Source organism: Notolepis coatsorum (assembly GCF_963971535.1).
Source record: "Notolepis coatsorum genome assembly, chromosome: 13".
NCBI lineage: Eukaryota > Metazoa > Chordata > Actinopteri > Aulopiformes > Paralepididae > Notolepis > Notolepis coatsorum.
In genome coordinates this window covers 48,823,183-48,837,450 of record NC_140177.1, presented here as the reverse complement: position 1 = coordinate 48,837,450, position 14,268 = coordinate 48,823,183, and the positions used below count along the sequence as shown (strand labels likewise).

The following is a 14,268-nucleotide window of genomic DNA, read 5'->3' as shown; positions in this document are numbered from 1 at the left end:
GTTTCTGTCTTTGTTTACCTTTTTTCCCCTATTTATCTCTGCAGCATTAGCATAGTGCAATGGGAGAAATGTTTGCTCTGGTACTGTGGATAAAAGTGTCTATCCCTTTCGGCATTTGGTCAACTGTGGTCAATTTGACCCACTCTCCAGGCTCAGATTCCATTTGAAAGATGGAATTTTACATACATGCTTAATCTCTGGGTTTGCTTTTTTCTTTATAACCCTTGATAATAGCTTTTCACTTATTAACTGTACTGGCTGTATAGTGCCCTAGTACATCTTCACAAACGACTAGTAAAACATTTACTTCTTTCATCAAAACTGCACAGAATACAGTGGCCTCTCTGAAATATGAACATTTATTAGCTGTGGATACAATAAAAACAACATAGACAAACAACATACTGTCATCAGGTTTTGTAAATCAAGTTCATTGCACTGCATATTTTGTCTACAAGCTTATTCTTGATTATAGGAGGTCACCTGTGTTGGGCAATTCACTACCAATTATTACATTTGTGGGGTATGCTGGTTTGTAGCTACTTAGCCAAACATGATAGTCAATGAGCATTGGTCAAATCCAGCTTCTAATCATGTATTTCTCAGCCACTGATTGTAATTATAAAAGGCCATTAAAATAATGAATATGACATGTCCATTAGAATGGATACATCAATGTGCTTTCATTAGAACATGACCCACATAATAATTATTTTCCTTCCAGTTCCTGACGGTAACTGACGTTGCCGTGGTGACTAAAACTTTGTTTGTATTTTTCTTTTAATTCCCAGCTGCAAAGGTGGAGGAAAAGGAAGAGGTGATAACAGTCTCTGGAAAGGTGGATGGAGAGAAAGGAGAGAAGAAGGTGAAGAAAGAGGGCAAGGGTGCCAAAGAGGGGAAGGGGGATGAGAAGGACGGGTCCACCAAGAAGAAGGGTGACAAGGGTGAAAAGGGAGCGTCCAAGAAGGAGGACGGCGAGGGAAAAGGGAAGAAGACTGGAGAAAAAGGAGACAAAGGAGAAAAAGGAGGTGGCAAAGGAGGTGCTAAGGGAGGAGCCAAGAAAGCTCCTGCAAAAAAATGAACTCCATGGAAAAACATTGCAAAAGAACATTTCATATTTTTCACCTGTGGCCTTTTGGATATTTTTAAGTTTTTTTTCTAAAAGCACCATTTGTATGATATTGTATTTAAAGAAAATAAAAAGACATAATAGCTAGTGAAAAGTGTGTTTTGTACAACAATTACCTTTTTAGACTAATTCCATTGCTAGTGGAACATCTCAGGGTCAAGTGTATTTTCCTCCCAGCTATCCCCCCACCCATTTAGAAGGTTTATATAGTCACGTTTGAAGCTCAGCTAGGCTACTTTTGGAGCAGCTGTTGAGGATTTCAGAACAAGCGACAGGAATACAGTATAATTATACATTTATTATCTTATCTTGCAATACACAGATGAACATTGGAGACCAGAAAACATCTTCCTTTTAATTCCAAGTATACATTTACACCTACTTGCCGAAATCAACATGAAGTGATAACAACGTATGACATGTCTTATAGCAAACAGTTGCAAACACATCTTAGGAAGATTCATATTAAACTACCAACTTCTATTCCACTGAGTAGATTTCAAAATGAGATAAATAAAGAAAACAAAACATATGTTTTATGCTTCTATGAGAGGTATTAAAAAAAAAGAAAAATACATTAGCTCTATGGAGATTGGCCTTTTTATACACTCAGCACCAAAACACGATCAATTTACATGATACAATCAAAACAAAATACAGTATGATAGGGTATTAAAGTGCTCAAATATAAATGTGAACATTTTGATAGAATCATAAAAAAGGTGTTTATGTTCTGATATTAGATTACCTATATAACACTGTACAACAAAGGATGCTTCACTCAGTGGCAAGTTAATAGCCCGCCAGTGTGGCTCTGCAGGTGAAATCTGTACCAAATAGTCATTACAGTAGTTGAGCAACTGCACTTGTTCATCAACTAGAGCTGCAGGTGGTGAGCTACACGTCAGCTTTACCTTTCCTTTGCTTGTTTATTTTACTTTTGGTTGAGGTATACTATTACTGTCCATTGACACATTGAAAGCTGAAAGGTTTTATACTTTGATGGAAAGATAAATACAGAAGGGGCGACTATTCTACACGGTTGTCCTTAAAGGATGGGTTCACTTTCTCTTTTAAACCCTATTTTAATGTAGTCTGGCATGATGTGGACTAGTACAGGCCATCACTTCACTGTTCACTGCACTGTGCTGCATCCTCTCACCAGCCTCCAATACAATCCAATGGGGGTGTTTTAGCCTCTAAAAACCATGATACATGTCCTTTTAAACCATGATACGTGTCCTTTTAAACCATGATATATGTCCTTTTAAACCATGATACTTGTCCTTTTAAACCATGATACAGGCCATTTTAAACCATGATACATATAATTTTAAACCATGATACAGGCCATTTTAAACCATGACACATAATTTTCCAAAAGAGGAAGCTTACAGTATAATCAGATGTGTCTTCCAGTATGTTCCATTGAGGAAATTGTTGTAAACCGTACATCGTATCAAACATTATGAGTTTCATCTAATATCTATCTACATGTGTAACAGAGCACATCACTTTTTCTATTACGGTTTGCAACCATTTCCTCAGTAGAACTATGAGGACACATCTGATTATACTGTGAGCTTCCCATTTTGAAAATGGATATGTAATCACGTTTTCTGAAGGCCAAAACATGCCTCATTGGATTGGATTGGAGCCGGGTGAGAGGATGTGTCTCAATACTAAATCTGTGAAATGATAGCCTGTATAGCATCTTGCCAGGCAATGTTTAAATAGAGCCTGGATACATACATTTCTTTTTTTTTTAATAAAAAAAAAAAAAGTAAACCTGTCCTCTAACTGTTGGGAGTCAACAGTTCAATGAAATATTATTTATCTTCAGAATGCATTAGGCCTCCTCAAGTTATAATAATGTTTTCCAGACTATTAGGGATATACAAAAGTGATAAATGGTAGTTGAAATTTGATTTTGGCAAAGTATGAAAAATAAAATAGTATTTCACGACACTGGAGTTGTAGCAACTTGTTAAGGTTTCCTCATGTCGTTGGACTGAAGCACTGTTTTGTGGGCTGCAGTCACCTGTAATTAGTGTTGTAGCCAAGCCACTAAACCTTGAGTCGAGTCCCACACCCTCCGAGCTCAAGTCTGAGTCTGAATCCTTAGGCAAATGTTCACGTTAAGTCCAAATCAAGTCCCTTAAAGCCCAAATCACATTTCCCCAGACGTCAACTGATACTGGTTCAAAATGCAGCTGGCGGCCGACAGTCAGAAGCAATTTGATGTTGGGAGTTGGCAAGTGGTCAACAGCAATTCAACATGTATGGTAGAATTGATGTCTAGAGCTGTGGCCAGAAGCAGGCAATCATGTGTGTTTGACATCTCTATAAGGGTTATAAGGCTATAGCAACACCAACCATGCTCTGTAGGGGAACACTGGGACAAGTTCCCAAAGTCTTTCTTAAATCTATTTAAACTGGAAGTTCACATTATTATTATGTTTTTTATTTTTTATTTTTTTACTCAACTCAACTCACTTAGGAAATATCTGGTTTTGCTACTACTTTTAGTTTAGAGTAGATATTGTGTAATGTGCCACTCCACACTCACCCCTTTGATCAATTAAGCAGAATGTGAGTGGGTGTTGGAGAAGATACAGCACTGAAAATTCAAACCACTTCTGCTGCTGGTCTGCTGCTCCTCTACCACTATAGAACTAGCACTCAGGTGTTATATTTCGGGGGATGGTGGCTAGCTCCCAAAGTGAACAAAGGGAGGGTACTTAACTTAAGTGCTGCCCCAGGGAGGGGGTCGGGGGCTACTGCCCTCAGACCTCCAAGATAATTTTTTTATGGGCAGTCTGACTTGGGGTACTGCCCATATATTAGTGTTGCAATGCATGATAAGTAAACAGTGAAAAAATCTAAGGAATCGGATGGAGCTGGGGCGTTTGGGACGAATACAAATTTAAGATGAAAATCTCCCCAGCCTGTGGGAGGCAGTGGAGGTGTGAAATCTGGCCCGGTCCAGAACAATAGGAGTCACAAAATCAGTTTGGAGTGGAGTGGTGGAGGAGTGGTAGAGGCGCAGTAGAGGTTTGATTTTTCAGTGCTGGATCTGTAGGTGATAATTATAGTACTTAACTTACTATAATACACTTATAGTACCTAGACTTTACAATGCATCAATGTGCCTCACTGCATCACTGAGCACAGGGTGACAGTTACTGTACCATCTTCCTGGACTTTTACTTTTAAAACAACACTGTTCAATATTACACTTACCGTAGACTTCTGTATATTTTTTTACTGTATATTTTATTCTATTCTTATTCTTAGGCAATTTGTTTTGTTATTCTTATCCATGACTTTGTTCTGTCTAAATGTCTAAATGTTTAATGTGAGCGATTTGTAGTGTCAAATTTCCCTCGGGATGATTAAAGTATTTCTATTCCATTCTATTCTAACATTACAAGTCAGAGTGAAGGGACAAAAGATCATAACAGCCACAAGTCAAATGGAGCCAAAGAGAAAGCTTCACAATAAATGGTAAGCATTAGGTTGTTGGACAAGAAAACCACCAGGTGAGAGATTGCTTGACACACACAGCTCTGGGCATGTATCAGCTTTGAATGACAAAGCTAGAATAAATAAGATAAAACTGATTTTGTCTGCATCTCTTTAGTATGCAGCCAAGTCCAATTCAGATCAAAATCCTATCAACATTTATGTTAAAAAAAGTCTTCATGAGCCACGAGTCTGTGGAGTCAGAAATCTTGGACCTGAACTGAAGTCCATAAACACTGTCTGTAATGTTGCAGATCGTACTTAACTGTTTATGACACCTTCAATAGCTCCTCCAGACACTGCCAGGGGAGGATCATTGACTCATTTGCTTGCCTGCTGTTCTAGTGTCTTCTGTTTTAGAGCTTCCTTCTCAGTCTGGCATCTCTGGACAGGTGTTAAATGTCAAGACGAAACACAGTCCATCCTTTTTTTTTTCTAAAACAACTACCAATAGCAACGTCTATTTAGTGTGATGATGTTAATCTAATCACAATACAATTTCCGCAATGGAATTATGTTGACTGAATTGTTCTCTAAAGTAACGAAAGATGTATGTTTTCTTGTCTTTTCTCTTCAGTATAAAATGTTTATGATGTAATGATGATGTAGCCTCGCAAGTCAGGATCTTCCGTTGTGAAATCCTGCAAGATTTTGTTTCTGTCTTGCGAGGTGACTGATGATGTGCCCTATAGCCTGTAACCCATGACAACACAACAACCAGCTCACTGGGACGTTATGAACAAAATGCACAGGACAATATTTTCGGAGCGGGGCATCTATAGACCCTGGCTTTAAAAGACGCACACAATCTGGGGCAGACAGAACTACCTACTATACCAGATACCAACGATGGAATTAATTGAAAATGTCACAATTATTAAAAGTGTAGAAAACGTGCAATAAGTTACCTAGAAAAGACGACACACATGTATAATTAACCTATCTCAAGCCCTGTCCACTTTTCTTGATCCTCCAATCAAAACTGTACAAGGGAGGCAACAGTTGTGATTGGAGAATTAAGAAAAGAGGGCAGGGCTTGAGATAGGTCCATTGGTTGTATCGAATGTAGAAATATTAGGGCACAAATACAGTTTAACTCAATGCCACAGATGTATGACAATTGTAGAATATAAGCTATAAACACCCTGCTTCAGGTGCTCTATGGAATGGTTCAATATAATTATTGATGGAGTATGGTTTCTCTCACTGGGACCAATAAATGTATTCACCAGTTTTATGTGGACTAATATATACATAATAGAACATTCAACCCCCCCCCCACACACACACTCCCCCCAAAAAAAACAAAAACAAAAATAAACATTTTCAATATCTGTACATCCAAAAACATAGTCTGAATACGTATCAATAATACAAATGAACACTATTAGCTCACAACTAGAATGGATTTTGGATCTTTGTAAACATTGTGACGTCTATTCATATGTACAGTATATATCATATGTACAGTATAAGCAGCATGACAGTGGACCATATGTAAAACATCTTGTGTGCTAATCATTTCAGGCTTTCCTTCATATGCACCAAAAAATAAGCCACTCGTGGAATTGCAAGGGAATTTGAGATTTTCTTGGAATTCCTCATTTGATTAACATTCCATTGACATTTTTTTTACCATTTCCTGTACCCTATGGGTTTAAAGTAAGGCATTTCCTCTGAAAACTTTAAGAAAATAATGTACCATTTCTATAATGTCTTCGGATTCTCCTGCAAGTTTTCACATACGTTACCTAACACTAAACCTCCAAAGACATTTACTAATATATTCCTGTTTTGGCATTTCTTTTCCATTATCACAGAAATATGATGATCATGAACAATCATTTGAATTCTATGAAATCCACAACGATTACACAGTTCAATACTGGGTTATCAACAAACAAACTTTTTTCGTAAAAAAAAGAAAAAAAAAAAAATTCAGTCCTCTGGGGAGAAACGCTGGACAACACACCTTTTAACTAGGGATGCTCGATATTGGCTTTTTTACCGATACCGATATACCGATATTGTCCAACTCTTAATTTCCGATACCGATATCAACCGATATCGATATATGCAGGGTTTCCCCCCCCAACATTTTTAATAATTTCAGGTAATTAACATTACATATCTCTTGTTGTGGAATTAACACAACATTATGCATACTTTTGACAATACATAAAATCAGAATTTGTTCTTACTTGCTTGCCTGGGTAAATAAAGGTTATAGAAATGTAACCTTTTACTTTTGTAACCTTTTACTTTTAACAGTATCTAAAAACTGATGCAGAACTTCAATTACCTGAGTCTTGTTCCCTTTTACACTTAAGTGGGTTTGTATCCAGACATCCATTTGTTTAAGTCAATGCAGAAGAAGTGATCACGCCATAGAGAATGAACTGCTTCCTCCTACTCCAGAAAGATACAATGAACTGCTTCCTCCTACTCCAGAAAGATACAATGAACTGCTTCCTCCTACTCCAGAAAGATACAATGAACTGCTCCCTCCTACTCCAGAAATATACAATGAACTGCTCCCTCCTACTCCAGAAAGATACAATGAACTGCTTCCTCCTACTCCAGAAATATACAATTAACTGCTCCCCCCCCCAACTGTTGTACTGGTAGTCTCCTCTTAGTCAGCTGACACTGAGCTGAACTGAGCTCTGTTTTAATCTGATGCAGCTGCCCAGAGTTCAGTCCAGTCCACCCATAATGCAGATCCACTTAGCTTTGCATACAGGGTTAAGACTGATTCTAGCAAACAACACCCCCCCCCCCCCCCCCCCGGAGAAACTGGGCAACAAATAAAATAAAATAAACAAAATGGTAGTGGGAAAACAAATGAGAGATGGCAGTCTGTTCTCAGCCTTCACACATTCAGCAGTCTGTTCTCAGCCTTCACACAATCAGCATGGCAGGGCAGGTGGTTGGTACAGTATGATAGAGAGAAAGGTCCTTCTCCCTAAAAAGGAAGGTGTTCCACCTGAGACAGTGATACAACCTCTGTTTTGCCTTGAGCCTCATCCGTCACTATTAATGTCCAGCTCTGTTCACAGGAGAATCCAAAAGAATTTGGCAGTGTTGATTGTAATGTATGCAGTCATCCTCAGCAGAACATCCTGAGAGTACTGACTGTCCCGTGTTGTTTTCTATGTCTCACACCCCTACACACACACACGCATGCACGCACGCACGCACACACACAGCGTCGCAGCTACAGGGACGGAGGAGGACATCACATGACTGTCTCCCTCTCCTCCTCGACTACAGGGGAGGGCTTCTCCTCTCCGCACGGCCTGGCGACGGCGGCGGCAGTTGAGTGCTCCTCCTCCGGCACGTGGAGCTCCTGCCCCGATGAGGGCATGGAGTTCTCCGACACGGAGCCGTTCTTCACGTACCCCGGGAGGTTCCGGTGGCCGTTCACCGGCGCCGGGCCGAGCCTGGTGGTGAGGTGGAGCGTCAGGGGGCCCCGGGCCGTCACGTTGGTCACGCTGGTGTGCGACACCATGGGTCCGTAGCTGTACGTGTTGCTGCCGCTCCGGGCTTTCCTCTTGAAGTCCAGGGCCAGCGTCCTCCTGCTCCACGACTTCTTGATCTCTGCTTGCACCTTCGGAAGGGAGGAAATACATTTTGTGTTTAGAATATTCTCCGGGAACAGAATGAATCGTTCATATTAGACTTGGGTAAAAAGATTGATGTCTTACCTCCCCATTGCAGAAGCAATATATAATTGCCACGAAAAATCCCTGGATATGAAAAAGAAAAGGAAACATGATTTTCACAACAAACACTCTTGAGCTGTACAGTGGATTTGACAGTACCAGCCCTCTCTTAATCTTACATCATAGTCTAATCTCCGTTCAGTGCCTAATCATGTGTATTGCCATCATTAATTCACTGGTCGAAGTAAAGGAAAAAGATATAGGCCCTACATTCGCAAAGCTTCCTCCCAGAGTAGGAGTACTGATCTGGGGTCAGTGATCAGGAACACTTTATGCAAACTAACAGACTGGGGCTGACTCTAGATCAGGCTTTGTGAATATGGACCCTCGTCCAGAGTTTTCTCCAGTCTTTGGCAGCACTGTGCAGCAGTGCAAATGCACATTTTCAGTGATAGTCATGTTAAAACAACACACACACACACTCTCTGTCTCACACCCCTACACACACACACACACACACACACACACACACACACACACACACACACACACACACACACACACACTCTCTATGTCTCACACCCCTACACACACACACACACACACACACACACACACACACACACACACACACACACACACACACACACACACACACACACACACACACACAACACACACAAACACAAACACACACAAACACACACACACACACACGGTTCATTGCTTATTCGATTGTTAAGTCTGACGCCATTTCCGGGGGCCTAACATGTATATTCATGTCTGGGGCCAAACGCTCTGCTTCAGTGGGAGACACTATGAGCTCATACCCCACACATTTATCACTACTACTACTATCTACTGAAACAACAAGGGACACAGCACTGGGGCATGTTGGAAAGACCAGAGCCTCAGCCAACGCAGGAAGCTTGGCCCCCGGAAACTGTTTATAGGAAGGTCGATACGTCACAACTAGGCCTGTCACGATAACACATTTTGCTGGGCGATTAATTGTCCCAGAAAATTATTGCGATAAGCGATATTATTGCGGTTTTGAGAGATTTTTTTTTTTGAGAAATGTATTTCCCAAAAGTTTTCAATTAACCTTTTTATTTTTTTTACTAATATAATAATAGCATAATAATGCAAGGAAACCGTTTCAAATTGCAATAAACCTTTATTTAACATTGGAAGACATTTTAAATATCCTAAATAAAATAATTCTCAGTTTGATTGTTTATTATAAAACACTGAAACTGGAAACAAGCCCTCTGTCTGGCTTTTTGTGTCATCCTTTTAACATGTACATGTATTATTAATGTACCTTGCGGTACCATGTACAAAATGTTAATAAAGTATGAGGAAAAAACTGTGGAAACGGAATAAATAAAAAGGCAGTGAAACAATAATCAAATAAACACCAAAATATATACTATCTCTATTGGAATGGAGACTTCAGCACAGGATAAACTAGGGATGGGCAAAAATAATCCAGATCGATTGATCACATGATGTACTCGAGTACTCGTGGAGGAAAACGCTGTACAAAATAAACGTCTTTTCCGGTGTTTTAGACTTTTATTTTGAAACCCACCGACTGGAAGTATTGTTGTTATTATCCTAGCAGAACGTATGAGCGGACAATTTGTCTCGTCCGGTTCTGTGTTTTTGAGCTAATGATAAAACAAATGTTGAGATTGTTGGTGAACAACTAACTTTAGGTTACTGTAGTTTTAACGTTAGCTACTAACGTTAGATGCAGCTACTACAGGCAATCAACGATGAGGAGGAAGCGTCAAAGCCGTATATAATAGAATAGCCCTGTGGTGCGTAGGCACGACTCGAAACTACCTGTTATAATAAATTTATTCATGTTTAACTTGTCCCCGTGTCCAGTCCTTTGACTAGCCCCACCCATTCATTGTAAACAATGATGCATGTAATTGTATTAACGTTATTGTGTGTTGTAGCTATGCTATACATTGCATTTCGTTTGTTAGCTATTTAGCTAATGTTGATAGCATTGAATAGCATCAACGCTAGATCTTTAATCTTTATTTAGCAGTCCAGTTTCTCCGGGCAGTAGCGAGTAACTACTTGGGTCTAAAAATAGCTACACTACAAAGAACGCTACTTGGTTAAAAGGAGCAACACTATTGAGAAATGTAGTTAAGCTATGTGCTCACAGGAGCTCCCGTGCTGTGCTCTAGTAACGCCAGCGGCCCGCCTCCCCACACGGAGTGACTGACAAGGGGTACTGATTCCGCCTCATTAAAACAAACGCGCAAATAGCAATTAATCGTGCCCGTCAAAATCATTGCATTCATCAATCGAATAGGGTCGTGGAAGAGCATTCACTCAAATGCACATTAAATCAGTTTTCCATGATCTCACTCATCACATCCTTGATTAGCTCAATCATAAATGTGTCCCAAGAACCCAAATCATTAGACTTCAGAACTTAACTTATAATTGAAATGAAAAATTTATGTGGATCCTCACCCTTGTTAAACTCCAGATACTCAGACTCACGATAAGAGGCTATTCAGATGAATTTTATGAAATAAACGTAGCCCCCCACCCCATTCTGTAGAGAATGTTGCTGCCATAATGTGTTGTTATCTCTCTTTTTTGTAATTTTTTGTGTCTTTATGTTTGTTTTAAGACAAAAAAAGCTAATAAAATTTTTAAAGAATTTATAATAATAATTAAAAAAGATAAGTGTCCTTGTACTAAAAGCACAGTGGCTGGTCGTCGCTTGCCTGGAAGGAATTGAACAGCATCTCGTAGTGCATCTGGATCTGCCAGGGGACCTCGGACACCTCTGTGTACGGCATCGCCATGAACACGATGTAGTGGACGCCGAACAGCGGCATGAGCACCAGCGTGGACTTCAACAGTCTTCTGGTGTAGGAGGAGGAAAGCACACGTTAGAATCCTAATGTCACAGAGGTGAACATGCTTTTTCCATTATCCTAAACCATGCTGACTGTATGACAGAGTAGGGATATGCCATTTGTAACATGACGTGCTTATCTCCTAACTTGTTTAGTGGTGTGTGTGTGTGTGTGTGTGTGTTGCAGAAAAGGCTGAATATATTGAGGGTTTTTATCACATCGCTGTCAGGAACTGTATATTATTGAAAGAATTACAGTATATATTATATATTTATATGCATATGTATATACAATTTATAAATGTATTTATATACTGGCGACTACGTGGCGCAGTGGGCAAGGCGCTCGCAACGAATGCTGGAGACTAGGCTCGAACAGGATGCCTCCTGTTCGAGCCCCGCTCTCCACATTGCTTTCAGTTTAGCTGGTCGTCCACAGTAATACACATTGGCCGTATTACGGGGAGGGAAACTGAAGGGTGGGGATCGGACGTTGTGGACAGCGACTCCTACAGGTCGGTTGGTGCGCCTGCGCAGTAGAATCAAGAAGCGACGGGGGCGGGGCCCCTCCAAAGCCCAGATCCCAGACGCTGAAAGATCGAGCCGCGCAGGTGAAAAGATGCAACGGCTGTTACCTCGAGTATCGGAGGGGACTCGTGCTATGTATGACTTAGTCCACATTGCAGCCGGCTTGTGGGAGGCAAGAAACAACGTTCGAAGACAGGGGAGGGTTGAATTGGACGATATGAAAATTGGGATGGGAGAAAAATAGAAAATGGGAGAAAAAGTGGATAAAAAAAAAATGTATTTATATACTGTATAAATGTATTGGATTGTATAGAGATACAGCGTTTATACATACAATTAACAATAGAATGCAATTATATAATTTGTGATAGTTAAAAAGGGGTAGGAATTTTAAAAAGTGTATACTTCTTCCTACTCCTTTTTCGAACAGGGTAAACTATGATTTGTTTATCTGTTTCTCTTTTTGTTGTCTTTTTTTTATTCTCTTTTGTATATGTCAAATTAACAGATATATTTTAGTTTTTATACTTGTTATCTTTCATTCATTCATATTACCGGTAATAAGAGGTGTCAGCCTGCAGATACTATTGGCATAACAATACAATAACAACTAACGTGATGATACTGGGCTCGGGAAGCCAGGACGTTTACTACAGGCTGCCACGGAGGCCGTTATGGAGACTCACTTCCCGTTTATTGCACATAAATAACTCAACATACAAACATGGGGAAATTAATGGAGAAAATTAAGGGTAGAGGTTTCTCCCATGATGGCGGCCAGCTTTTCACACAAGACTTTTCAATCATATTTTAACCCAAATATCCATCTCTCAACACACACGGCCACTGGGTTCAAACTAAGCGGGACCTGAAGCGTCATCTGCAACATACAGTAGTGTTGCCATTTGCTTTGCGTCACCCTCGAAGATTATAAACACTAGTCTAATATTTGTTGTAAGAATTGATCTTGTTCTGGTGCCATGGCCATGTATTTTCCTTTAGACCACAGTGGAAATAAGTCAAATGACTGTGCCATCCTTGTACCCTTTATTCTCCCTGTAGTTTTTAGGCCTGTCCCCAACTAAGGATTTGTATAGTCGACTTTGATTGGCCAAAATCTGCCGATAGTCGACTGGTAGTGCGAAAAAATGCAAAAAAATGCAAAGAACATTTTTAAGAATTATAAATATATGTATTTTTGTATCATTCCATTTGGGCTGTTGGAATGAAGGAGTCGACTGAAGGCTTCTTGTGCTCTGCGAAAGCATGCAATTGGTCCACTGATGGATACATCTTGATATTTGTCTACTCTATAGTGTGTTCATTAGATGGGTGAAATCCTCTTTCAGTGCCTCTGTGCCCGTTTTCTTAAGGCCTCTGCATGCTACAGAAACTGCGAAGTAACTGCAACACAACATCGACAATGCAACAGTGTTGCAGACACTCTGCCTTTATGCTTCTGCAACATCGACGAGCAGCCTATGCAACATTGTAACCCGGATGTAGCTAGGTTCCCTAGATAGATGAAACTTCCCTTCTCAACCAACCCATTGATAACATAGCATAATTTTTACTTCCGGGCGGGGGGTTTCAAAATAAAAGAGCGACGTCTAAAAGCACCGTAAATACGTTTATTTTGTTAGACGTCGCTCTTTTATTTTGAAATCCCCCGACCGGAAGTATTTGTGATGTATTCTGCTTGTGTAACTTTAGGTTAGTTTTAACGTTAGCTAGCAGCAGGGATGGATGCCTTTGTGCAAATGCAGGCAGCTACAGGCACTTGAGGTCGAGGAAGAGCTGCTGAATTTAATCGGCAGGAGGAGAGAGAGCTCGTCAAAGCTGGATATATCCCTGTGGCTGTGGTTGTAGGCACGAAAATGCAGCTCGAACTACCTGTTATATTAAATTAATTGATTGCTGTTTAACTTGTCCGTGTCCAGTCCTTTCGAACTGCCCCACCGTTCATTGTAAACAATGATGCATGTAATTATATTAACGTTACTGTGTGTTGTTGTAGCTATGTTAATAAATTCTGAATGGCATTAACGTTAGTTGGGTATGATAGCATTGAATATCATCAACACTAGCTGGCCGGTTACAACAATGGAGGATGGTATTCCTCCCTGCGGGACCAATATTATTCTATGACAGCCCCGCCCCCATTCGCTAACCAACCAATCACTGCTACGCAACATCAACGCAAGGTTGTTCAGATTAGATTTTGGGGAGAGGTACGCAACATCCTCACAACACACTCTACAACACCCTCTGCAACATGTTGCGTTGAAGTCGTGCTGATGTTGTGTTGCAGTTGCTTTGCAGTTTCTGTAGCATGCAGAGGCCTTTAGGCAGTTAGCTTTGCTGGTATGCGCGCCATTAGTGTTAGCCACGCTTCTAGGCCTCTTTGCTCTTGAAAATAATGATTTTTAAATATTATATATCCTCTTAACACTTTAACTGCCGAAGGTTAAATTCATGATATACCATCCCTCGCCAGCTCTATTTGTCTATGGAGAAGTTCCCCT

General features: G+C 40.3%; 2 protein-coding genes across 2 annotated transcripts in view; one reads left to right on the top strand and one right to left on the bottom strand.

Annotated features, from left to right (window-relative positions):
- tmie (transmembrane inner ear) overlaps positions 1-1,081 on the top strand; it is a gene marked incomplete at both ends in the record, with an annotated part of 96,979 nt that extends 95,898 nt beyond the window's left edge. The window contains one exon of the mRNA XM_084327357.1: positions 792-1,081. Coding sequence (XP_084183483.1) covers positions 792-1,081 — 290 coding nt within the window. The remainder of the gene's footprint in view (positions 1-791) is intronic.
- A 6,389-nt stretch (positions 1,082-7,470) lies between these two features.
- The window catches only part of pth1r (parathyroid hormone 1 receptor), a 206,551-nt gene continuing 199,753 nt past the window's right edge, over positions 7,471-14,268 (bottom strand). Inside the window, exons 11-13 of the mRNA XM_084328002.1 lie at positions 11,082-11,223; positions 8,362-8,403; positions 7,471-8,264 (exon numbers count right to left, since the gene is read on the bottom strand). Coding sequence (XP_084184128.1) covers positions 7,893-8,264; positions 8,362-8,403; positions 11,082-11,223 — 556 coding nt within the window. The 3' untranslated portion in view covers positions 7,471-7,892. The remainder of the gene's footprint in view (positions 8,265-8,361; positions 8,404-11,081; positions 11,224-14,268) is intronic.